Source organism: Bombina bombina, chromosome 1, assembly GCF_027579735.1.
Source record: "Bombina bombina isolate aBomBom1 chromosome 1, aBomBom1.pri, whole genome shotgun sequence".
NCBI classification, from domain to species: domain Eukaryota; kingdom Metazoa; phylum Chordata; class Amphibia; order Anura; family Bombinatoridae; genus Bombina; species Bombina bombina.
Window position 1 is genome coordinate 838,299,546 of NC_069499.1, and position 26,482 is coordinate 838,326,027.

At 39.6% G+C, this 26,482-nt stretch overlaps 1 protein-coding gene across 6 annotated transcripts in view; it reads left to right on the top strand.

The window, feature by feature from the left end:
- LOC128646040 (IST1 homolog) overlaps positions 1-25,938 on the top strand; it is a 247,831-nt gene extending 221,893 nt beyond the window's left edge. For all 6 annotated transcript variants that reach the window (XM_053699451.1, XM_053699455.1, XM_053699453.1 and 3 more), the window contains one exon: positions 23,578-25,938. In XM_053699451.1, coding sequence (XP_053555426.1) covers positions 23,578-23,744 — 167 coding nt within the window. In that variant the 3' untranslated portion in view covers positions 23,745-25,938. The remainder of the gene's footprint in view (positions 1-23,577) is intronic.
- The last annotated feature ends 544 nt before the right edge of the window (positions 25,939-26,482 follow it).

A 26,482-nucleotide genomic window follows, 5' to 3' on the forward strand; every position in this document is an offset into this window, starting at 1 on the left:
AGCTCAAATGTGTGTGTGTATATATATATATATATATATATATATATATATATATATATATATATATATATGTGTGTGTGTGTGTGTGTGTGTGTGTAAACAGGAAAAATAAAGATGACAGGAGCACCAGTAGATGAAAGAAACAGCGTTTATTCCAGAACAACGCTGAATGTAAAAAGCACTCAAAAAACAAAAATATTTTCCAATTGCAACAACGTAACTGTTCTTGATAAGGTAGTGCTCTCAGAACACTGACGGCAGCTGATTGCCAGAATAGGTTGGAATGTCACAGAACAGCTGACACGTTTCGGCTGCGAAGCCGTAGTCTTAGCTGATAAAAGTTAAAAACAAGCGCCCTTTTTCTAGGGCTAACATTCCTCCTATTGGGCAATCAGTTGAGCCAATCCGGACTGCTTACAACTATCCAAAACAACACTTAACCCTAAGACACACCATTTGTTAAGCTGAGAATGCTGCTAAGCAGTTAACAGATACTATCAATATATAGATTAATGTCATACAAAAATACAAAAATGTGTGTGTAAACACATAAATACACATGTGTACACATATGTAGCCATATATAGAAATATATACACACACACCCAGAACCAAGTGAAATGTTGTTGCACTCTCACCAAATGCCACAAACCGCCAGGGTGCTATATTTATAACACAGAAAATTTGCATTAAGCACTCACTGGTCTTCAGTCATCTGTAATACCAAACTTCTTTATTAGTGTAACGTTTCGGGATATAACCTATCCCATTCTTCAAACAAGCAAACAATGTGAAAAACAAACTTAAAGTGCCATGAAACATGTTGAGATCTGTGCATATTCTAAAAGGGCTAATTAAGTAAAAATAGTTTGCATAACAAATGTTTTTAAAAATTGCTGGCAAGTATTTTAAAATAATTGTAAAAAATAAGCAAAATTAGTTACATAGCTGTGCTTTCTGGAGTAGACCGAGCCACCCCCCTTATCAGTGTTCTGCATCAGAAACACAGGCATTGTATTTTAACTGAGTTCACAGCATCTTATTTGCTTCTAGTCATGCTCCAGCAGATAATGACTGTTAAAGTCTTGCATTCTACCATATTAATGGTGGATATAGATGCAGCCATAAAAGGAGTTGTGTGGGGGGGTTCCAACACTTAAAAGAAAGTGTTAATGGCGAGGCACTGCAGTATACATTTTCAGGCAAAGTAATTAAAGTACATATTATATTTGTCTCTATCCCAACTTGTTTTATGTCCCTTTAAATATACTTGACAAACTCCTCCCCCATTCGAGGACCAATCAAATTTGGTTGTGTGCAAACACTTGATCGTGTGCAAAATTGCTGTTATTTCATGTGCAACTAAGCCTCGATGTAGCATATCATGTCCGCTGCACATCGATAAATGCCGACAGCATACTCTGACGGCATTTATCATTACACCAGCTGTTCTTGTGAACTGCTGGTGCAATGCCGCCCCCCTGCACATTCGTGGCCAATCGGTCGCTAGCAAAGAATGTCAATCAACACAATCGTATTCGAACGTGTTGATTTCTGTCCGCGGCCTCAGAGCAGGTGGACAAGTTATGGGGCAGCAGAAACAGGGGCATCAAGCTCCATACAGAGCTTGATAAATTGGTCCCTATGTATTTATCTGAACATAACATATATATGCAAGTGTGTATAAAGTGTTACATTCTTGTACATTCTAATGTAGTCTAATATCCCTATGTATGGCTCATGAGCTCCAGCCCTCAGGCCATTCATGATCACTGTAATCAAAAAGATTAAAACAAAAAACACAAGTGTGTTGCATCAGTGTCAATGGTAAACAACCTGATGTCATCATACATGTCTGTATCTCCAACTATGAAATTGGGTGATGCGATCGACAAATCCGCCCAATAGGGCGTGACTCACTCACTATCACTGACCATTCATCCCATTATCATCCCAGATTTAATATTGGCATAAAATTATTATCACAAATGTTAGTGTCAAATATTGCACTAGTAAACATGCCTGTATATTTAGTCAAACCTTGTTGCATTCCTATCCGTTACACTTGTATCTGTTACAAATGAAAAATAAAACAGTGTTACGTTAGGAGAATCATGAACCAATCATCCATCAACAATACCCATAGGAAAGCTTGTAAGACCGCTACTGCGCTCCTTTCACACCGAGTGATGTTAATATGTGTTATACGTCTGTTGTATCTACCTACCGATGTGTAAAGCGTAAACGGGATGTGTGAAGAAAAGGGTATGAATAATCTTACCAATGTCATCGGTTGCTAACCTATTAGACCACGCCTCCTCTGGACGTTCCAAATCAATAACGTTATAACCCAATGCATTATAGCGATATCATTGGTCACTAGCCTCTCGAGCTACGCCTGTTCCAAAGATGATCATATTCTAACAATACGTCCTTAAAACATATCCATACAGAGTCTAGGCTAACCACAATTTTGCTAAATGTTCAAAGCTTTAACAAATTCAAATGTCTTAAGATCAAATACAAACCTGTAGACACCATACGCTCTGGATCACCATGAAGCATTAGCACATTGAGTCAACCATAAGTTACCCTAATCTGTTATCAATGTGCCATTTCTCCTCAATCAACAAGCATCCCCAATCTTTTTGGGGGATGCTGTCTCCCAAAATCTTACAAAGGCATTAATGGACTAGTAATCTAAACAAATCACAGAGATGCATATCTAATTGGTTATCCACAATGTGTAAATTCGCCACAGTAGAGACAGAGATGTCAGCACATATTGCTAGAAACCCATTATTAGAAAATTCTTAACAAATTATTATACTAAAAACCTTATAGAAGGTTACTCTGAAAAGATGCAGCTGTAGAGAGTGATATTGGTAGCTACTCTAAAGAGTGAACATGGTATATACTTATAAACCACAGCACGTGCTAATCCTACATCCAATAGGATCATGGATCCAGCCTGTCAAAGGGAAACGCTCATGAGGCAGACAAACCACATAGTGTATGTGAAATGTAAAATGTCTACAGTGTGCAGGGTGCATGATGTAAAAAATATGTTGATTTAGAAAATGGAAAAAAAGATTAAAAAAAGTGTCACTTCAGTGCTCAAAAATCTAAAATACAAACGCCTAGATTTAGAGTTCTGCGTTAGCCGTCAAAAGCAGCGTTAAGGGGTCCTAACGCTGCTTTTTACCGCCCGCTGGTATTTAGATTCAGTCAGGAAAGGGTATAACGCTCACTTCCAAGCCGCAACTTTTCCTTACCGCAGATACCCTTACGCCATTTGCGTATCCTATCTTTTCAATGGGATCTTCCTAACGCCGGTATTTAGAGTCTTGGCTGAAGTGAGCGGTAGACCCTCTATCGACAAGACTTCATCCGCAGAAAAAAGTCAGTAATTAAGAGCTTTCTGGGCTAATGCCGGTTTATAAAGCTCTTAACTACTGTGCTCTAAAGTACACTAACACCCATAAACTACCTATGTACCCCTAAACTGAGGTCCCCCCACATCGCCGCCACTATAATACATTTTTTTAACCCCTAATCTGCCGAACGCACACCGCCGCCACCTACATTACCCCTAATCTGCTGCCCCTAACATTGCCAACACCTACATAATATTTATTAACCCCTAATCTGCCCCCCCAACGTCGCTGCTACCTTACCTACACTTATTAACCCCTAATCTGCCGACCGGACCTCGCCGCTACTCTAATAAATGTATTAACCCCTAAACCGCCTCACTCCCGCCTTGCAAACCCTATAATAAATAGTATTAATCCCTAATCTGCCCTCCCTAACATCGCCGACACCTAACTTCAAGTATTAACCCCTAATCTGCCGACCGGACCTCGCCGCTACGCTAATAAATGTATTAACCCCTAAAGCTAAGTCTAACCCTAACCCTAACACCGCCCTAAATTAAATATAATTTTAATCTAATTAAATAAATTAAATCTTATTAACTAAAGTCTTCCTATTTAAAGCTAAATACCTGTAAAATAAACCCTAATATAGCTACAATATAACAAATAATTATATTGTAGCTATTTTAGGATTTATATTTATTTTACAGGCAACTTTGTATTTATTTCAACTAGGTACAATAGCTATTAAATAGTTATTAACTATTTAATAGCTACCTAGTTAAAATAATTACAAAATTACCTGTAAAATAAATCCTAACCTAAGTTACAATTAAACCTAACACTACACTATCAATAAATCAATTAACTACAAGTACCTACAATTCAATAAACTAAACTAAATTACAAAAAAAACAAACACTAAATTACAAAAAAAAAAACATTACAAGAATTTTAAGCTAATTACACCTACTCTAAGCCCCCTAATAAAATAACAAAGCCCCCCAAAATAAAAAAATTCCCTACCCTAATCTAAATTAAAATAGTTAACAGCTCTATTACCTTACCAGCCCTTAAAAGGGCTTTTTGCGGGGCATGCCCCAAAGAAATCAGCTCTTTTGCCTGTAAAAAAAACACAATACCACCCCCCAACATTACAACCCACCACCCACATACCCCTACTCTAACCCAAACCCCCCTTAAATAAACCTAACACTACCCCCCTGAAGATCTCCCTACCTTGAGTCGTCTTCACTCCAAGCGGCATCTTCTATCTCCATCCATCCAACGAGGAGGCGGGAGTGAGTTGGTTTTGGGGTTAATACATTTATTAGAGTAGCGGCGAGGTCCAGTTGGCAGATTAGGGGTTAATACTTGAAGTTAGGTGTCGGCGATGTTAGGGAGGGCAGATTAGGGGTTAATACTATTTATTATAGGGTTTGCGAGGCCGGAGTGCGGCGGTTTAGGGGTTAATACATTTAGTATAGTAGCGGCGAGGTCCGGTCGGCAGATTAGGGGTTAATAAGTGTATGTAAGGTAGCGGCGACGTTGGGGGGGCAGATTAGGGGTTAATAAATATACTATAGGGGTCGGCGGTGTTGTGGGCAGCAGATTAGTGGTACATAGGTATAATGTAGGTTGCAGCGGTGTCCGGAGCGGCAGATTAGGGGTTAATAATAAAATGCAGGGGTTAGCGATAGTGGGGGCGGCAGATTAGAGGTTAATAAGTGTAAGATTAGGGGTGTTTAGACTCGGGGTACATGTTAGGGTGTTAGGTGCAGACTTAGAAAGTGTTTCCCCATAGGAAACAATGGGGCTGTGTTGGGAGCTTAACGCTGCTTTTTTGCAGGTGTTAGGTTTTTTTCATCCCAAACTGCCCCATTGTTTCCTATGGGGGAATCGTGCACGAGCACATTTTTCCAGCTAGCCGCTACCGTAAGCAACGCTGCTATTGAGAGTTGAAGTGGCGGTAAATATGCCTCTACGCTCCCTTTTTGGAGCCTAACGCAGCCCTTCAGAGAACTCTATATACCAGCATTATTTAAAAGGTGCGGGGGAAAAAAACATGCATAGCTAACGCACCCCTTTGGCCGCAAAACTATAAATCTAGCCGAAAATGTTTTACAACAAGTTAAAGATTTCACTCATATGGTAGAGACATAATGAGCATATGGAAAAGATCATATAATTGACATAAAAACTTTAAATAAGACTCAATATATATCTAAAACTAGGTGGATCATGGACTCCCAAAACAGAAGGAACTAGAACATCACTGAGTATTTTTCTTCTGGCGAAGACAAATTAAACATATGAATAAGATCATATCATAATATAAGCATAATATAAGCAAAGCATTGAATAAGGGTCAATATACAACTATAGCAAGATGGATCATGGACTCTCATGGCAGAAGGAGCTAGACTGCAATGGTTGTTCTTGAATGTTAGTCTCATAAATAGGATTGCCAGCCCATATGTGTGTTAAGCCTCCTAGGAGATAGTGTTCCAAGTTCATAGATCCACCGTGATTCTTTCTGTAGAAGGATTTTGGCTCTGTTTCCTCCTCTTTTTAGCTGTGGAACATGGTCCATTATTATGAACCTCAGATCTTTGACCGTATGGCCGACTTCAGCAAAGTGACGTACCACTGGTTGTTCTGATGTTCCTGTTTAAATTGCTGATCGTATGGATGAGCAGTGGTTCGCATGCCTTGTCCTGGCGTCATCTGTGGTCTTTCTCACATAGAATTTCCCACATGGACAGCTCAGGAGATAGATAATAAATTGTGTAATAAACCTTTTAAGCCTAAATAACTTACTTAACCTATGGTTTCCCTCTCTGTTTTGAATCCATAGTGTTACCCTCAGATCTATGATCATAAAAGGGATTTAGTGTAACAACTACTAAGTCCAGTTCTGTGTGAGACTGAGTGGTAACAACCAGAATTACAGTTCCTTGACATATTACCAAGTCTAAAAAAAAAAAGTCATATGGAGTTAAAAAACCATGTCACTACATTTTCACAAAATATGGATGTTCTGATACAAGGACTAAGGGATATACAGTTGGGAAACCAATAACTCAGAGCTTATGTGAATCAGAATATTCCCTTAAGGTCCTCAACCTCAGAATTAACCCCTGAACCGCAGGTCTGCCCACACAATTTACTAGGGATAGAACCCTTTTAGGAAATTCAAGAATTTATGTAACATGGTTCTCATTGAAACCTAGAACCTATCCTAATAAACGCAAAGTTCTCACAGTCATTTCATATTTAAAAGTAGAAGCTAGAACTTGGGTGAATGCCTACTTTGAGGCTAATGACCCCATATTAAACTCATTAGACTCTTTTTTTAGGCAAATGTCTTTACTCTATGAAGACAATAACAAACAAAGCACCGCAGAGGTGGCTATAAGAACTCCTAAACAAAACAAACGTCCTGTAGAGGATTATATAACTGAGTTCAAGAGGTGGGCACCCAACACTCTTTGGAATGATCCGGCACTCAAAAACCAGTTCCGTCTAGGCCTCTCAGATGCAGTTAAAGATGAGTTGGCAAGAACAGATTACCCACTACCCTAGATGCCTTAATGTCTACCTCTATCTCTATTAACTGCCGCGTTAGGGAAAGACATCTTGAGAAGGGTGCTGCTGATTAATCCAAGAAGCCTACTTTCACGCCTAGTACCACTTCTGCTTCAAAAACCATTGATGAACCAATGGATATCCCCTTTGTTAAATGACCACTTAGACCCAAGGAAAAGGCCAGACGCATGAATAACAACCTATGCCTGTACTGCGCCTCCAAAGACCACGTTGTTAAAGAGTGCCCTAATCTCCTCAGACAACAGAAGGGTAAAATGTTACTACCTGTAGATTGTTGTTCCATGCAGTCTAAGATTGCATCTCATTGTAATATCTCTATCTCTATGCAGTGGGATCTTCAAGGAAGAACAACTAAGGCCATAATCGATTCTAGAGCATGTGGGAATTTCATTGATAAATTATTTGCACATAATAACAATATACCACTAATAAAAAAAAAACATTCACTAGCTATCCGTGTCATAGACAGGTCATTTATTTCCTCAGGTCCCATAACTCACCAAACAGTTCCTCTCCTGATAACATTTGATGTAATTCCTTTCCGTTTTTTCCCAGTCATCTTGGGTATAAATTGGTTGCAAAAACACAACCCTTCTATCTCCTAGGGGGATTCTGTGATATCCTTTCAATCTGAGTTTTGTTCTAAATCCTGTTTCCCTACTAAAACTATCCTAGTTACTACTGACAAACAGATACCCAGTTGTTACTCTGACTACAAAGATGTTTTTGATAAGATAGAGGCCAACACATTACCTCCACACAGGTCCTATGACTGCCCCATAGATCTGCTACCTGGTTTTACCACCCCTTACAGGCACATTTACCCACTTTCCCAACCAGAGTTACAGTACTTAAAAGAATACCTGGAGGAATTTTTTTAAGAAATATTTTATTAGACCTTCCAACTGGAGCTGGCATGTTTTTCATCAGGAATAAAGATAACACCCTTAGACCCATCATTGACTACAGGGAACTAAATAAACATACTAAGAAAAAAAGGTACCCCTTACCCCTCATAACAGAATTGAAAGAACGTTTAAAAGGTGCCACAGTGTTCTCCAAACTAGACCTCCATGGTGCCTATAATCTTATCAGAATCAGACCAGGAGATGAATGGCTCACAGCATTTAAAGCAAGGTATGGCCTATTTGAGTACACTGTGATGCCATTTGGCCTTTGCTATGCCACCGCTACTTTTCAGTGTCTGATAAATTATATTTTTCGTGATCTAGTTGATATATGTATGGTCATCTACCTAGATGATATTGACAGTTTACATAACCACATTAAACAACAGTTCTGTCCAGATTACGTAGTCACCATCTCTATGCCAAATTAGAGAAATGCATCTTTAACACTGATACCATTACTTTTCTTGGCTATCGCATCTCCCCTTCTGGCATAGAGATGGAGAATCAAAAGGTTGAAGCTATCACCTCCGGGCCCATCCCTACTTCTAAGGGTTTGTCAACTTTTACAGGAAGTTTATCAGGGATTTCTCTACCACATCTAAACCCCTAACAGCTCTTACTGATAACAACATGAAATTCCATTGGACACCCCAAGCTGACCAATCGTTCAACGCACTCAAAAATAAATTCACTTCAGTACCTATACTTCAATTTCCAGATGCCAAATTACAGTACATTTTGGAAGTGGGTGCTTCCAATTTCGCTATCGTTGCAGTACTTTCACAAAGGAAGTCTCTGAAACTACCCCATTGCCTACTACTCTATGGTAATGAATTCCTCAGAAGTAAATTACTGTGTCGGTGAGAAGGAATTGTTAGCTATAAAAGCATCCCTAGAACACTGGCGACACCTGTTGGAGGGTACCACCCTACATGTTTTAATCTAAACTGACCATAGAAACCTTGAGTACCTTAAAACTAACAAAACATTAACATCACGCCAAGTTAGGTGGAATCTATTTTTTTCCAGGTTTAATTTACATATCACATACAGACCTGGAATAAAGAATGGAAAAAGTGGATGCTCTCTCCAGAAAACTATCCAGACTGCATTACAATAGTTTGCCTTCCTCCATAATACCTCATGAACATATTATTGGTTTAACCATAGATATGGTCTCACTATTCAACTCATTGATCAACAGCTTCCTCTAGTAAAACATCAGAAGTGATCAGGTTATATTATTAAAACAACCAAATTTACGTACCCACTACTCTACAATCTGACATCCTTCACGCAGTACATGACTCTCCTATTGCTGGTCATCCAGGTTTTCACAAAATGATGCACCTCTTGAAGAGGGACTACTAGTGGCTAAACATGTCAGAGGTTGTAAAGGACTATATTAAGTCATGTCCTATCTGTACCAATTGTAAATCACAAAAAAATCACCCCTATGGCATGCTCATGTCCCTATTCATCTCAGATAGGCCTTGGAAGGACATTGCCATAGATTTTATTGTAGAGCTCCCAGCTTCCTCCAACTATAATACCATAATGGTAGAAGTGAATTTGTTAACTAAAATGGCACATTTTGTTTCCCGTCATTCACTACCAACATCCTCAGAAACTGCCAACATTGTTGTCAATCACATGGTCTTCCCAATTCCATCACCTCGGATTGAGGTGCTCAATTCATCTCAAAGTTTTGGACACAGTTGTGCCAAACACTCCAAATAGAGAGGAGGCTCAGTACAGCATTTCATCCCCAGACGAATGGGAAAACAGAGCGAACAAACTAATGCTTGGAGCAATATCTCAAGTGCCACTGCACATTATAACTGGATAACTGGGCTTCCCTACTTCCAACTGCTGAGTTTGCTTACAACAACTCAGTAAATTCATCAACTTGAGTTTGCCCGTTCTACGCAAACTACAGTTTTCATCCGAGTTTCCATCTCTTTCCACACTCTGAAACTTGTTCACCGTTGGTCAACTAAACTATTAATAACATAGCTTCGAGATTCAGAGTGCTCCAATATATTCTACAGCTAGCCCAAGACAAACAGAAACATTATTATGACCTCAGAAGACGGCCAGCTCCTGAATACCGAGTAGGAGGCAAGGTCTGGCTTTCTACCAAACACCTGAAGTTACACATACCCAGTAAGAAGCTAGGTGGGTTATTTATCAGACCCTATGAGATCATCAAAGTGATAAACCCAAACTCAGTTACTCTCAGCTTGCCCGACTCATACCATATTCATCCAACTTTTCATGTCTCTTTACTAAAACCATATATTCCTCTCAAAACCACAGCACCTGACGTGATTATACCCATTCAAGAAGATGTTGAGTACGAAGTCGGTTCCATTCTTGATTCTCGTTACCACCAAAATGTTTTGCAGTACCTGGTCCATTGGAAAGGTTTTGGGCATGATGAGGATTCTTGGGAACCAGCCTCTAATTTATCAGCTCCCCGTCTTGTTTCTCTTTACCACCGGATGCATCCGGACATGCCTAAACCTTAATCCGCTGAGCGGCTCCTTGAAGGAGGAGTCCTACCATGTAATTCTGGCCCTTTAAATCTACAAACCTACTTCTTTTACCTGGTACATAACGCCCCTCCTCCCGACACTCATTGATTGGTAATTTGTTTGTTTGATTAATGGTGGTTGCGTCTCTCTCTAGGAAACTCTCAAGCCTCAAACCTTTAGCTGTTGTTCTGGGATGGATTTGCTCTCTTATCTCCAGAGACTTAACCTCTTAAACTTTCCACTGTTGTTGAGCAGTTAATCTTGTCTGCCTGTCATATCAGGAATCACTGTGGTTTCTCTACACGCTAAAGCTCTCTGTCTCTGGGTGGTGACATCATCTGCCTGCACACGGCACTGCCATTGGATTCAGAAGCTGCTTTAATCTTCAGTGAGTTAACTACTGCTCACGCTGACCTTCCAGCACATAACTGTGAGTAAACCTGTGACTGAAGGTTATCCTCTAAGCACCCCTATGTTACACAACACCCAGGACTACCAGGTAATAATTGAATTGTTACATTGTGGGATTAATAGCTTGTGTTTCAGCTTAAGGACATTACTAATTGCATGAACTGCTTACTGAACTCAAACTTGCTACCAACTCTATGCTGGCACTCCACACTTGACATATTTATTGCTACAGGGAATTCTCCTATAATATGTTCCTGCTGCTTCTGGCTAATTAACCTGTTCATTACCAGCTGCTCATACTGCTTTGGCTTATTAACCTTTTGTGTACCAGCTTTAACCTGCTTTAGTAAGTGAATTATATAAACCTTTCAGCCTAAATAACTTACTTAACCTATGGTTTCCCTCTCTGTTTTGAATCCATAGCATTACCCTAAGATCTATGATCATAATAGGACTTTAGTGTAACAATTTCTAAGTCCAGTTCTGTGTGAGACTGAGTGGTAAAAACTTTTCGCAAGGTTGGCAATGTCTACACAAGAACAGTTGACATTTTATTTTGTTAATAGTGTTTATAATAGTTTAATGTGTGTACTTTTGATGATCCATTTGAATAAGATTTATGTGTCTTTAGTTAATGTATAACTTTAGCAATACCACATGTTTTTACTACCACACTAATTGGTACATTTAGTTTTCGCTGTTTTAATACCCCTGAGGCTCTTAGTGCAGGCAACAGATTTTCATGCCCGGGTGTTTTTTCGGGGGTTTAGTGGGGGATCCTCGGGGGACACTTGATATTACGCTTATGCATTATGGTATTCTGATGATACACTGCCATTATTTCTGCTCACAAACCTTACACAATGCCAACTTCTCCCTTGTAGCAGAATGTCCTTAATCTGGGACATTCCCATGACATGTGTAGTATACCCGCTCCCTGCAATGAGCATTTCGGCATTTGCCAGTTGCCTTAGGGTCGACAATTTTGGTATTCATTTGGTGAGATATATGCCTTTTGCAATCATTTTGTGTGTGATTCTTTAATGTCCAATGACAGTGTTGCCTGTTTCCCTTTCAAAATACTTTGCTGTACTTTATTGGCTGTTACTTCCCTTTCTAGAATCTTAGTCCATTGATTACTGATATGCTGTAATGTTTGGTCATTCATTGGGGGTCAAAAGAGCTTTATAGATGGGGGATATAGAGGTCCCGCCCTGTGTAGCTAGATTGATCAGCCTGTAAATGGGGTTGTTTGTCGGGGGGAGTTGTTGTGTCTTTAATATGTTTGATACATAGTGTCTCATTTGAAGGTAAACAAAGTGACTGGTAGTGGGTATTCCGAATTTGGCTTTAGTGTTGCAAAGGAGAGATTTTTTTCTCTCCTTTTCATTCAGTACCTGGGCTAGTGTGTGAATCCCCAGGTCTCTTCACCTCCTAAAAGTCGCTGTAGTTAGGCCCGGCAAAAAGTTGGGGTTACCCTGCAAGGGGAGGTATTTGGTTATTGAATTGTCCACTCCTATCTTAGAGCAGATTTTTCTCCAGGCATGTAGTGGATTAGCAATTAATGGGTATTTTTTTAAGTGTTTGTCTATAGCTGAGGCGCTAAAGTGTGGTAGCATGGCCAAAGGCCATGGTTTTACTGCATATTTTTCTAATGCTGGGTTGGTGAAGTGGTCCCTTTTCTGTGAGCCAATCTAGGGCGTATTTTGCCTGTGCTGCCCAGTTATAGTACTCTAGGTTGGGGACCGCTAATCCCCCGGAGTCTGTGGAGCTCATCATTTTTTGTTTAGTAATTTTGTGTTTTTTGTTTGTCCAAATGAAGGAAAATATAATAGAGTTTAAGTATTTGAGGTCTGTTTTGTGTATGATTTCTGGAATCATTTGATAGAGATATAGGATATAGGAGCTTCAAGAACAGGGTCATCTTGACTAGGCCCACTCTGCCTGAGATTGGGAGGGGGAGTTTTGCCCAGTGTTGAATGTGATCATGTAGATCTTTCTTCAATGGGATATAGTTGTCTTTGTACCATCTACTAGGGTCCAGCACTAGTTTAATGCCCAAGTATTTAAAGTTACCTGTAACTATTTTAATGTAATATGCTTGGGTGGGTGGGTGGGTGTGTTTGCGGGTGTAGCCATACTAGTTCTGACTTATTGGTGTTAATTTTATATCCAGATTCTATCGTCTGCGAAAAGAGATGCAATGTTGTATCACCAATTCGCAGACCTTCTGTTTCCTCACAGATTTTGATGGCTAAAGGTTCTAGGGCTAGGTTGAAAAGAAGTGGGGACAGGGGGCATCCCTGTTTTGTTCCCCTATGTAGGTAAAAAGTGGGAGAAGGTTCTCCATTAATTATTATTTTGGCTTGTGGATTTGAGTAGATGGTTTTGATTGCCTGGGTGAAGGATCCCATGATATCAAACTCCCCCATAACATGGAAGAGGTGGCCCCACTGGACCCTATCAAAGACCTACCAATAGAGCACATGCTTCCATCCTCTCTCCCCTCCCTCTGCCTCATGGGCTGTCCCAGAAGTTAGTCAAAAGGTGTTGTAATGTGCGAATATTTGTGACCGATTACCTATCATTGACAAACCCTGTCTGATCTTCATGGATTATGGATGGTAGTGTGGTGGCAATCCTATATGCAAGTATTTTAGTGAAGATTTTGTAGTCGGAGTTCATTAGTGATATGGGCCAATATGATGTTGTCTGCAATGGGTCTCTATTTGGTTTAAGTAGGAGGCATATATGGGGTTCTGTAAAAATACTAGAGAGGGGGACTCTTCCCTCCATGATACCATTAAATAGGTGCGTTAGTGTGCTCACAATTTCCTGTTTAAGTATTTTATAGAATTCTCTGGGGAGTCCATCTGGACCCGGTGCTTTCTCTAGCGGTAAATCAATGATTGTCTTGAGTATCTCTTGTTGGGTGATTGGGGCGTTTAGTGTGAGTAGTTGTTCTTCTGACACCTTTGGAACGGTCAAAGTTTGCAGAAAGATATCTGTTGGAGTGGTTTGGTTTCACTTTGGTATAGCTTTTCATAATAATCCCTAAATGCATTTTGAATCCCCAAGGTTGTTCCCTATACCAGGGCCGGACTGGGACCAAAAAGAGGCCTGGGCATTTTAGGGCAAAGAGCCCCCCCCCCCCCCCCCGCTATGGAAATTATAATACTTGTTTAAGTGACAAAAACATCCATCACCCTAATATCACTGTATTTTGTCAATTGGTTGGTATAATTCAACAAAATAAACATTAGAGAAGAGGTTAATGATCATCCAATGCAGCAATAGCTTAAAGGGACAGTATACTGTAAAAAAAAATGTTTTCCTTTAATGTGTTTCCAATTTCTTTTTTTACCAACTGCATATGATAAAATGTATGACAATTTACTTTTTAAGATTTATTTGTGTATATAAAATAGGTGAACAGGATCACCGCTTGGATCAATTTGCACTAGCCCTGCAAACCCTGCTGACTCGCACTGCACATTTGAACCAAAGTGTCCCGCAAGTTATGGCTGCTCCTGTTTCCGCTGCTGCACCTATGCCTACCAGGAGCATGCCCGATTCTGCACCTCTACCTCAGCGATATGGAGGCGATCCTATTCAGTGCAGAGGGTTTTTGAACCAGGTGGGCATTTACTTACTGAGATGTTACCTCAGGCGTTTCCCTCTGACAGAGCTAAGGTGGGATTTCTCATCTCGTTACTCTCTGACACAGCTCTTGGCTGGGCTAATCCCTTGTGGGAGACTAATAAACCTGTGATTTCAAATTACCCTGAATTTGTACCCTCCGAAGGGTATTTGATGTTCCGGCTCGCTCCTCCTCTGCTGCTAAATGACTCATGTCCATTAAGCAAGGTACAAGATCTGTTGCTCAGTATGCTATTGAGTTCTGTACGATTGCCGCAGAGGTAGGTTGGAACAATGAAGCCCTTGTTGCTGCCTTCTTTCATGGGCTCTCTGATGCAATTAAAGATGAAGTTGCTTCCAGATATTTACCAGAGGATCTCGAGGCATTGGTGTCTTTTTTGATCCTAATTGACATCAGACTCAGAGAGAGGCCCTCTTTCAAGGAGTGCTTGTGGAAGCCTCCTGTTGTCTCCTACGTGTTCATTCCCACCCATGCCTCCCTCTCCTCCCATGCCTCCTGGTCCCAAGTCACCAGGTACTGCTGAGCTGATGCAGCTGGGATTCACGTGCCTCTCCGCGGCGGAGAGGGCCTTTAGGAGGAGGGAGTGGCTCTGCCTCTATTGTGGGTTACAGGGCCACCTTTTGAAGTCTTGTCCTACACGGCCGGGAAACGCTCACACCTAAGGTCCTGTCGAGGGCAGACCTTGGGGGGTTTATCCTCGTCCCCGGAACCGCTTAAAGGGACAGTATACACTCATTTTCATATAACTGCATGTAATAGACACTACTATAAAGAATAAGATGCACAGATACTGATATAAAAATCCAGTATAAAACTGTTTAAAAACTTACTTAGAAGCTCTCAGTTTACCTCTGTTGAAAAGATAGCTGGAAAGCCCACTGCAAATGGGAAATAAGACACCACCCCTCCCCCTTCTTTTGCATATGAAAAGACCCTTTACACAAACAGGAGCAAGCTGGAGAAGGTAGCTGACGGTATTCACATAAAACTTTGAGTCTGAAAATCAGAGCAATTTTATTTAAAAATAAGCAAAACTATACATTTTTTAAAAAAAACAAACTTCATGGGCTATATAAATTGATCTTCTACAAAACATTTATGCAAAGAAAAATTGAGTGTATAATGGCCCTTTAAGGAGAAAACTTTGGTCACGGTTGTCCTTTCCTGGGTGGAGTCCTCCATAGTCACCCAGGCTCTTGTTGACTCCTGTGCTGCGGGTTATTTCATTGACAGTGCTTTTGTATCAAAGCACTCTATTCCTGTTTTGCCTCGGTCCATTCCGCTTGCTATTGAGGTCATTGATGGCAGGCCCCTTCAGCCCACACTCATTACTCACGAAACTGCTCCATTGTCCATGGCTGTTGGGGCTCTCCATTTTGAAACCCTCCAGTTCCAGGTGATAAACTCTCCACATTTTCCGGTTGTTCTGGGTTATCCCTCGCTCCAAAAGCACAATCCCAGTCTCGACTGTTGCAGGTCTGAAATTTTGTTGTGGTCCCCGCAATGTATTTCCACTTGTCTTCGGAAACCAGTTAAAGTCTTGTGCACTTCTTCAGTTTCTCAATTGCCAGAGGAGTACAGAGAGTTCCTAGACGTTTTTGACAAGGTGCGTGCCGGTACGTTGCCTCCTCACCGGTCTTACGATTGTGCCATAGACCTGCAACCCTGAGCCATTCCTCCTCGGGGCCGGGTGTACCCTCTGTCTGTTGCGGAGAATTGTGCTATGGAGGAGTATGTTGCCGATGCCCTGTCGTGGGGGATCATCCACAAATCCTGCTCTCCTGCAGGGGCTGGCTTCTTCTTTGTGAAGAAAAAGGGTGGTGAGTTAAGACCATGTATCGTTTATAGGGGTCTTAATCGTCTTACCATTAAGAATGCTTACCCTATTCCGCTTATTACGGAACTCTTTGACCGCCTCAAGGGAGCTACGGTCTTTACTAAACTTGATTTGAAAGGAGTGTACAATCTCGTTAGGATTAAGGAGGGCCACGAATGGAAAACAGCATTTAATACCAGGAGCGGGCATTATGAGTATCTTGTTATGCCCTATGGCCTATGTAATGCTCCTGCTGTTTTTCAGGAAATTATTAATGATGTCCTACGAGATATGTTGCAACAGTGTGTTTTGGTGTACTTAGACGACATCCTCATACACTCACCCACACTTGAGGCTCATCGTTCTGATGTTACATGGGTTCTTCAGAGACTACGTGAGAACGGCCTGTTTTGTAAACTCGAGAAATGTGAGTTCCATCAGACTCAAGTAACCTTCCTAGGTTATGTTATCTCCGTTGCAGGGTTCTCCATGGATCCTGACAAGTTATCTGAAGTTCTGCAGTGGCCTCGCCCAGTTGGTCTTCGGTCCATTCAATGTTTTTTGGGGTTCGCCAATTACTATAGAAAGTTTATTAAAAAAAATTCTTCCTTGGTCAAACCTATCACAGACATGACCCGTAAAGAGAAAGATCCACTCCATTGGTCACCTACTGCCATTAAGGCTTTTGATAGTCTTAAGACTGCCTTTGCTGCCGCTCCAGTTCTGGCTCATCCTAACCCTGTCCTGCCTTTCGTTCTTGAGGTCGATGCATCTGAGACTGGAGTAGGTGCCCTCTTGTCCTACACCTGATGGTTCCTTGCATCCGTGTGGTTTCTTCTCTAAGAAATAGTCTCCAGCAGAGTGCAATTATGAAATTGGCGACAAGCAATTACTGGCCATAATTTTGGCACTTAAGGAATGGAGGCATCTTCTTGAGGGTACTAGCGTGCCAGTGTTCATTCTTACTGACCACAAGAATTTAACTTATCTATCTGAAGCAAAACGTTTGACACTCCGACAGGCCAGATGGGCGCTATTTTTGTCTCAGTTTAATTATGTGGTCTCCTACCTGCCTGGTAGTAAGAATGTTAGGGCTGATGCCCTCTCTCAACAATTTTCGCTTCTGTCCAAAGAGGAGTCTGTACCTACTCCTGTTATACCTCCTGACCATATTTTGGCTACCATACGTACTAATTTGACTTCTCCCTTGGGGAGGAGATCCTGGCTGCACAAACCAATGCACCTCCTGAGAAACCTAGTGGTAAGTGTTTTGTTCCTGAGAATCTTCAAACTAAACCTTTGCACACTTACCACTATCCTAAAGCCGCAGGTCACCCAGGCAAGAACCAAATGATTTGGTCTGTCACTCGTGGCCAGGTCTTCGTTCTGATGTTGCTGTGTATGTTGCCTCCTGCTCAGCTTGTGCACAGAATAAGACTCCTCAACGTCTTCCTGTGGGTCTTCTTCAACCTATTGCTAATGGTGAGCGTCCTTGGACACATCTTTCCATGGACTTCATTGTCGAGCTCTCTGTTTCCAATGGCAATACTGTTATCCTTATGGTGGTTGATCATTTTTCTAAAATGTCACATTGCATTCCCTTGATGAAGCTTGCTTCAATTTTTGCCCGGGTGGTCTTCCATTTACATGGGTTACCCAAGGAGATAGTGTCAGACTGGGGTAGCCAGTTTGTCTCCAGATTTTGGCGTTCCTTTTGTGCTCAAATGGGGATCCAGCTTTCCTTCTCCTCGGCATATCACCCTCAATCCCCGTTCATGGCGAATTATGGGTTTCAACAATCCTTGTTGCCTGATTCATTCATGTCTCAGGGTATTCCGGCTTTGGAGGAGCATCTCCGGCAACTCCGTTCCACGTGGGTGCAGATTCAGGATTGCCTTCATCGTTCTATGCAGCGACAAAAGTTCCAGGCTGATCGTAGGCGTCTGCCCATACCTTATTACCAGGTTGGTGAGAGAGTTTGTATGGAAAAGTCGCGGCTTGGAAGTGAGCATTAGACCCTTTCCTGCCTGACTCTAAATACCAGCGGGCGGTAAAAAGCAGCGTTAGGACCCCTTAACACTGCTTTTGACGGCTAATGCAGAACTCTAAATCTAGGCAATTGTTTTTACGTGTGTGTCTGTATATATATTTCAATAGTCCAGTCATTTCTGGCTGATCAGTGAGCTGAGGATACTGAAGAAATATATCTAAACTCACACGCACACACACACACATATATATATATATATATATATATATATATATATATATATAAATTTAGCAGTATCCTCAGCTCACTGATCAGCCAGAAAACAACTGGATTATTGAATCATATTTGCGACAAAATATAATGTGTTATGTGCCGTGTGCCCTAACAAATTATTTAGTCAGAATTAATTTTAAGTTAAGAATGTGATGAGGGTGAGGCGGCCCTACTCTTTAAACAATTAGGCACTCACTGTCCTGACAAGTCGAATCGATCACAGACTTCTTGAAATGCAGAGAGAGTCTCTCTGGGGGTGAGCACTGACTGCCTGCTAAGCACCTGCAGATGATGTCCAATCCACCGTCTTCCTCTCCACACATGCCTGCCGTGAGTGACTGTCACCCCCGGCCCACCCTTTAGCCCCCCCCACCAGTCAGATCTACTCCACACATGCCTTCCATTGGATTGGCAGCCGCAGGATCTGAGAGAGCCGTACCTAGTCCCATGGACATGGCGGAATGCAGCAAAGTGAGTGACTGTGTCACTGTGACGTGATGCACAAAGCTCTCAGAGAAAAAAAAAAGCCACAAAGCGAGGCCAGCCAGCCAGCCACACTACAGTAGTGCGGCTGCATGCTGTCACCACTCAGAGTAAGAGTCAGCACTGGCTAAGGCTTGCAGTCACAGACATCACTAGCCACTTGTGCTGCTGTGCAGCCGCCGGACGGTATTTTATGGGCCATAACCCTGCCTCATAATAATATGTTACATACATACATTTTTGGGGGATTTATTCAGTAATGATTATGTTTATGATTATGTAACATAATCATAAACATAATATTACAATTCATTATTCACAAAAAAAAAGAAGGGAAAAAAATGCAGTTGAAGACATGCGGTGGGCGGGACTAAACTACTGCGTGGCCTACCAGGCATTTGCCCGGTGTGCCCGACGTTCAGTCCTGGCCTGCCCTATACTTTGTTATATGTTCCATTCATGGACCCAAGAGAGGTCTGGAACTGATATCTACAGGGACAAAAATGAGGACATCAATGTCATTCATATTATTCAATTTGAATGTCACATGTAATTTGATTTATATGTATATATATATCTTGTGTCTGTATGTTCTTTTCTTTTTTCATGGATGTCCTTAATTAAAAAAAAATAAAAAAAAATTACAAAGTACAGTTACCCTCATAATAACATTATCAAATAAATAAAAATTATTTTTAAAAAAAAAATGGTTCAGCTTCTCTATTGTAGCAGTTAAGCTGCAAGATATATTTCAATTTTCACTAAAAACTTAATAAATCAAAACATAAAGTAGAAAATATTGCTGGTTAAAAAGGAAATTACACAAAGGGGTATATTTAACAAGCTGCGGATGCAGCTGTTTCTGTGCGAGCCTTCGTAAGACCGCTGCTCCTTAACTCAACCGCCACCTCTAAGGTATGATTAGGATGATTGACACCCCCTGCTAGTGGCAGATTGGCAACGAATATGCAGGGGGCGGCATTGCACAACCATTTCACCAGAAATGCTGTCGGCATTTAATGTAGTGATGTTGAGCGGACATGATCCGCTACAGCAGATGTCCGCTCGACAAACTACAGTCTTTTGAATAAGTGTTACTTCTATTATTACTTCTATTAGTTGGCTGCTAACTCGTAGTAAAAAAAAACATGAAGATAGGGATTGGTATAACCCCTTTTGTCTGGTGGGAGACAGCCACTCTTAGCATTTACTGATTTAGGGCCAGATTACAGGTTGAGTGCAAAATGTTGCTTCCACGAAAGCAGTATTTGCACTCAACTGAGTAATACCAGTGCGCGCAAATGTGCGCTGGTATTATAAGTTAGGTGCAATGTCACAAGAGCGCACTTCCGTAGGCTCCAATGGGAACCTCGTTCTCATGGCGTGAGACACAGCATGAGAACTAGCACATCGAAGGGGGTAAATCACATGATGAGCAGCAAATATATATATATATATTTATATGAATATATACATATATATTTATGTGTTAATATGGGTATATACACATATTAACACATACATATACTGTATATATATATATATATATATATATATATATATATATAAGCATATACATATATATTTACAGAAATAACATAGTCCCCATAGTCCACAATGTAAAGGCACTTTTCAGTGCTGTTTTTTTCTAACATAGAAACATAGAATTTGACCCCATATAACACCCAACACTTGGGGTGTTATAAAGAAGTTTACTTTTTTTTGTAAAACCAAAACACGCCACTTTATTTTGGGGGCAATTGGGGGACATTTAGAAAATTAACCAGAGATCTGATCCCTGGTTAATTTTTTGAGCGCTAGACCAGCCACTATCAAATAATAAATAAATAAATTAGCACTCAGTATGCTGATCGAGTTTCGGCGAAAAAAAACAGGTGACGTCAATGACAATCATACATATTTGGAATGCCATTCTCTTTAGGTAGATAAGTAATCACACTTTATTATTAGATTATTTGAAGAATTAATATGTCAGAAGCAAAATGATTTAGCATTTAAAATCTGCATATTTTCCCTGCCACTAATGCTAAAAACAGTGTCTATGTGCTCATAATCTTGTCAGTATTGTTACAATCTTTAATCAAAGCATATAACAAAGTTGTAATAAATACTATGCAGTGCCAAACAATCTATTTCTTGGGTGACTTGGCACTCTTCTCTGTTTTGGGATAGCGGTTATAAGGTAGGGGATATGGGATACTTAAAAGCCACTAAGCTTTATTATCTACCAATTAATATTTCATGTAGATTGTGAAAATAATGAACATATAGTCTACCCTATATTTGTTGGATTAATCTTGTAGCTGGTTTATATCTGTGCCTGGCTTAGATCAGCAAAGAGATAAAATAAGAGACTTTTAAAGGGGTACGGAAAAACACTGCAAAATATGCTGATAGAACAGTTTTGTTTTGTTTTTTTAAAAAACAAACATTTATTTGCATGTAGACCAAATTCCATGTAGTTTTTAATTGATTTATTTTACATGAATGAAATTTATGCAAAATTATGTTTGGATGAGAGCGAATTTAGTGGCTTAAGTGTGGTGTAATATATAATGATAAATCAAAACAATCTATGGGGCCTATCTATCAAGCTCCAAATGGAGCTTGATGCCCCGTGTTTCTGGCGAGCCTGCAGGCTCGCAAGAAACACAAGTTATGAAGCAGCGTTAACAAAGACCGCTGCTCCATAACCTGTTCGCCTGCTCTGAGCAAGCAGACACGCATCGCCGGAATTCAACCCGATCAAGTACGATCGGGTTGATTGACACCCCCCTGCTGGCGGCCGATTTGAGGGGGCGGCATTGCACCAGCAGCTCTTGTGAGCTGCTGGTGCAATGCTGAATACGGCGAGCGTATTGCTCGCCAAATTCAGCGAGGTCTGGCGGACCTGATCCGCAGTGTCGGATCAGGTCCGCCAGACCTTGATACATATGCCCCAATATATGAAGTATGAAAATATAAAAATATATTATATTTAATCTAGTATACATAGACAGAAAAAAACAACAGAAACTAATACTATATGTATATGTGCATATATAAAAAAGGAGGAGGTTAACCCAGTAAATTAAAGGGACATGAAACCCAAAAATGTTCTTTCATGATTTAGTTAGAACATACAATTTTTAACAACTTTCCAGTTTACTTCTATTATCAAATTTGCTTAATTCTCTAGGTATCATTTGTTGAAGGAGCAGCAATGCACTACTGGTTTCTAATTGAATACATGGGTGAGCTAATGACAATCGGTATATATATGCAGCCACCAATCAGCAGCTAGAACCTAGGTTCTTTGCTGCTCCTGAGCTTACTTAGATAAACCTTTCAGCAAAGGATAACAAGAGAAGGAAGCAAATGAAATAATAGAAGTAAATTGGAAAGTTGTTTAAAATTGTATGCTCTGTCTAAATCATGAATGTCTAATTATGACTTCACTGTCCCTTTAATACATAACCCCAGTAATGAGGTGCAATTCTGGTGTATGAAAAAGTATATTTAGTGTATCATATATATATATATATATATATATATATATATATGTCCAAGATAACGTGTCCAAAAGAATAATAAGTGATAAATAGAAAAAAATATATATATGTCCCAAAAATATAAACATTATGTCCCCAAAAATAATAGAATTTCTCTATCCAAAGTGGGTCCAAAAACTAGTTCTTTGCTCTTGTTTTAACTATATACTAGATTAAATATATTTTCATACTTCATATATTGATTGTTTTGATTTATCATTATATATTACACTGTCACCACACATTAGCCACTGTTTGCACTCCCATCCACACATTATTTTGTATACATTTTCAGAGATTTAGTTGTGTATCTCTTTTTTTGGGATCTGCTGATTTATCTGGTGCAGTGATACCATAGATTGAAATTTGTTTATGTCCCTGTTAAGCATTTCTACATGACAAAATCAGCCTAGCATGATTGTAAGTGGGGCTGAGACAAAATAAGGTACAGTGACAGGGCTTTTATAAACAGAATCAACATATCCAGAAATGTACAAAGTTCAGAGGACATAACACATCAAAGACAGGACATTTGATACTAATCTTGATTATCTTTTAAAAGCTTGATCTGTCTCGCTATGATGACACATAACAAGTGCCCTTCATTTGTCTATAAATCTTTGGTCACTTGTGGTCAGTGTTTGTTCAGTCTTAACCAGCATTCTTACCACCAACATCCCACTTTAACTGCAAAGTAATTATTAGAAGTATTTATGTCAATTATTTTAAATCTTTTTAAAAAATAGTGCCTAAAACAATATTATATTTTCACGGTGCGACGCATAGTGGACCTGGTGTTTTGGTAATTAGTGGCAACATAACACTTGCTTACATTAATGTGTATACTTATTTTTATATTGTTATATTGACATTATGTCTGGCACTGATCACTGTATCCATCCAATGAGACCCCTCTGATGATAACTGTTCACAACTGAAAATATCCTTTAATTTACAGGAAAAAGAAATGTCCAAGAAAACTACAATGACCTGCCATTACCAAAACTTCCGTCAGTGCCAGTTAGCCCAGCTACCCATTTCCCACCTGTTGATCCTTCTCCATATGAAGATATAGACTTTGAAGATCTATCAAAAAGGTTGGATGAACTTAAAAAGAAAACATAAACACTGTCGGTGCAGGAGAGATGTTTTTGAAATGCTTTTGAATGTCCAGCAATATAATTATTTCTAAAACTACATAATCAAAAACTTGTATTAGTAATGTTCATATGTATATATCATTATTCTACCCAAGGGCTTAGCACACTTGACTCCATTTATAACTCAATAGCAATTGATATACTGTATATGCTATTACTAGCCAGCTTAATAGTACTTAGTAGACTGTGGATGCATTTCACTCAGATGTTTGAACAGGTACTACAATAAGTATTTTTTTCTTTGTGTTTCTTAAAGAAGATATTTGTATAACAGGTTTATCTTTATTAAAAACAAAGAGGTTCATCAGAATAATGACTTTTTTTCTAGCTTGTGGAATAATGTCGCTAATTCAAAGATATATGAGTTGTCCATATCCGATATCATAATATACCATCAAACTGCTTAAAAATGTGAATTTTTATGACAAAAAAATTAAAAAGAGAAAAACATCTTCAAGAATTTTAAATACATAAGGTACCTTGGTGGCCCTGCTTTAAATACCCTAAAAAACACACCATTGGTTTAAAATCCCTGTCTAAAATATTAACCCTTGACATACTTATTTAAGTTTAAAGTCAAGGACACATTCAATAGAGGCTTCCAATTGTATAAAATACATAAGAGAAGTGCTAAACTGGGAATGGATGGTGCCTACCCCATGGGATGGTACCCACCCAGGGTGGAGCTTCTTTCTGCCTAATTTGTTCTTTCCCAGAAGAGAACTTTCCTGTAGTATATCAGGCTGACCCCATCCAAAAGGACAGTCCAGCCCAAAATAACAGGTAATTCTAATCTGAACATAGGATTTGTTTTGTACGTTTCGGCCTATATGGGCATCGTCAGTGGTGGTGCAGCTATATTCCTCTAGGCACAAATGTATAACAGCTTGTTTAACACAATGTTACAATTATAACTATTGCATGCATATATTACTCTTCACTTACTATTTTTAACTTATAACACCTCAGTTATTACAATGACAATAGTTTTATGTGAAATAATACAAAAGTAAAGGGAACAATCCTTATCTATGTTCATTAAGCAGCATTCTGTACACAGCAAGATTTGATCCACTTGCAAAAGAAAGAGTAATCAGAAATATGTGTGTAAGTATGTAAACATACATAGGGGTACATTTATCATACCCCAGGCGGACATGATTATATAGCGAATCATGTCCGCCATGCATCGCTAAATGCAGACAGCATTTGCTGTCAGCCTTTAACATTGCACAAGCAGTTCTGGTGAACTGCTTGTGCAATGCGGCCCCCTACAGATTTGCGGCCAATCGGCCGCTAGCAGGGGGTGTCAATCAACCTGATCGCATGCATTTGGGCGGATTGCTGTCCGCCGCCTCAGAGGTGGCGGAGGATGAAGGAGCAGCAGTCTTAAGACGCTGTTTCTTAACTCCTGTTTCCGGGGAGCCTAAAGGCTCACGTGGAAACAGCTGCATCAAGCTTCATACGGAGCTTGATGATTCACCCCTATACTATTTACATATTATGTAAAAAATAAATAAAGAGAAAAAAGGGTCACCTTGTAACAGGGAATTATGTGTAAACCACTAAAATGCAGTATAATGGCTTATGGAGTGATTTTCCTATCCAGAGATATGTCCTTATCCACCAGCAACCAAACAGTTGTGCATAATCATTAATTCCCTGTTAGTTTCAAACACAGTTTAAACAGCTTTAAAGTATCCTTCTCTTGCCCTAAAAGGGACATTAAAGGACCAGTAAACACAGCAGATTTGCATAATCAACAAATGCAAGATAACAAGACAATACCATAGCATTTACTCTGAATTTAAAATGAGTAGTAGATTTTATTCTAACAAGTTTTAAAGTTATGTATATTTCCACTCCCCCTGTACCATGTGATAGCAATCAGCCAATACCAAATGCATATACGTATAGTCTGAGTTCTTGCACATGCTCAGTAGGAGCTGGTGACTCCAAAAAGTGTAAATATAAAAGACTGTGCACATTTTTTTTAATGGAAGTAAATTGGAAAGTTGTTTAAAATTACATGCTGTATCTGAATCATGAAAATTTAATAAAACCTGAGTGTCCCTTTAAGTTCATTATTATATGCATTGTATGTAACAACAATTATAAACTGCATTGTATAAAAATAAATGTTTTATTTCAATTGGAAACTGGCTTTTGTTGATAACATTTGAAGGATTTGGCTACAAAGGAAATTCAATGAGTACTTTCATATTACCTGTGGTCCGTTTCGGATATGTAACAAAAAGCTCCTATACTAATCTAAACAATCGCTGTGTAAATGTCTTGTAGGGTTTGTATACCTGTTGAAAAGTGCAGTATGCAATGGCATTTTTCATAAGTTAAGGGGAGTATAAGCAGGTTAGTAACTAAAAATATAATTTGAAAGACTATAGCATTTCTTTTTTGGAAAGCATTGTGAATTTCAGCATGTGTCAGCAATAATAGCTTAAATTACGAGCGGAGAGCAATCGCTACAGAGGTTGCAATATAATTACATACAATGGTCAATAATGCTATTTTTGAAAGTACAGTATTTAGTGCTGTGATATGGTGACAATAACATTTATTTAGAAGTTGTGAAAGCAATGGAAAAATAACCTTATTGTATAATTCATTAGAGCTAGTTCATTCTGGGTATACTGTACATGTGTGTATGAGGTATAAAGTGTATTCTACTGTTAAAACATTCCT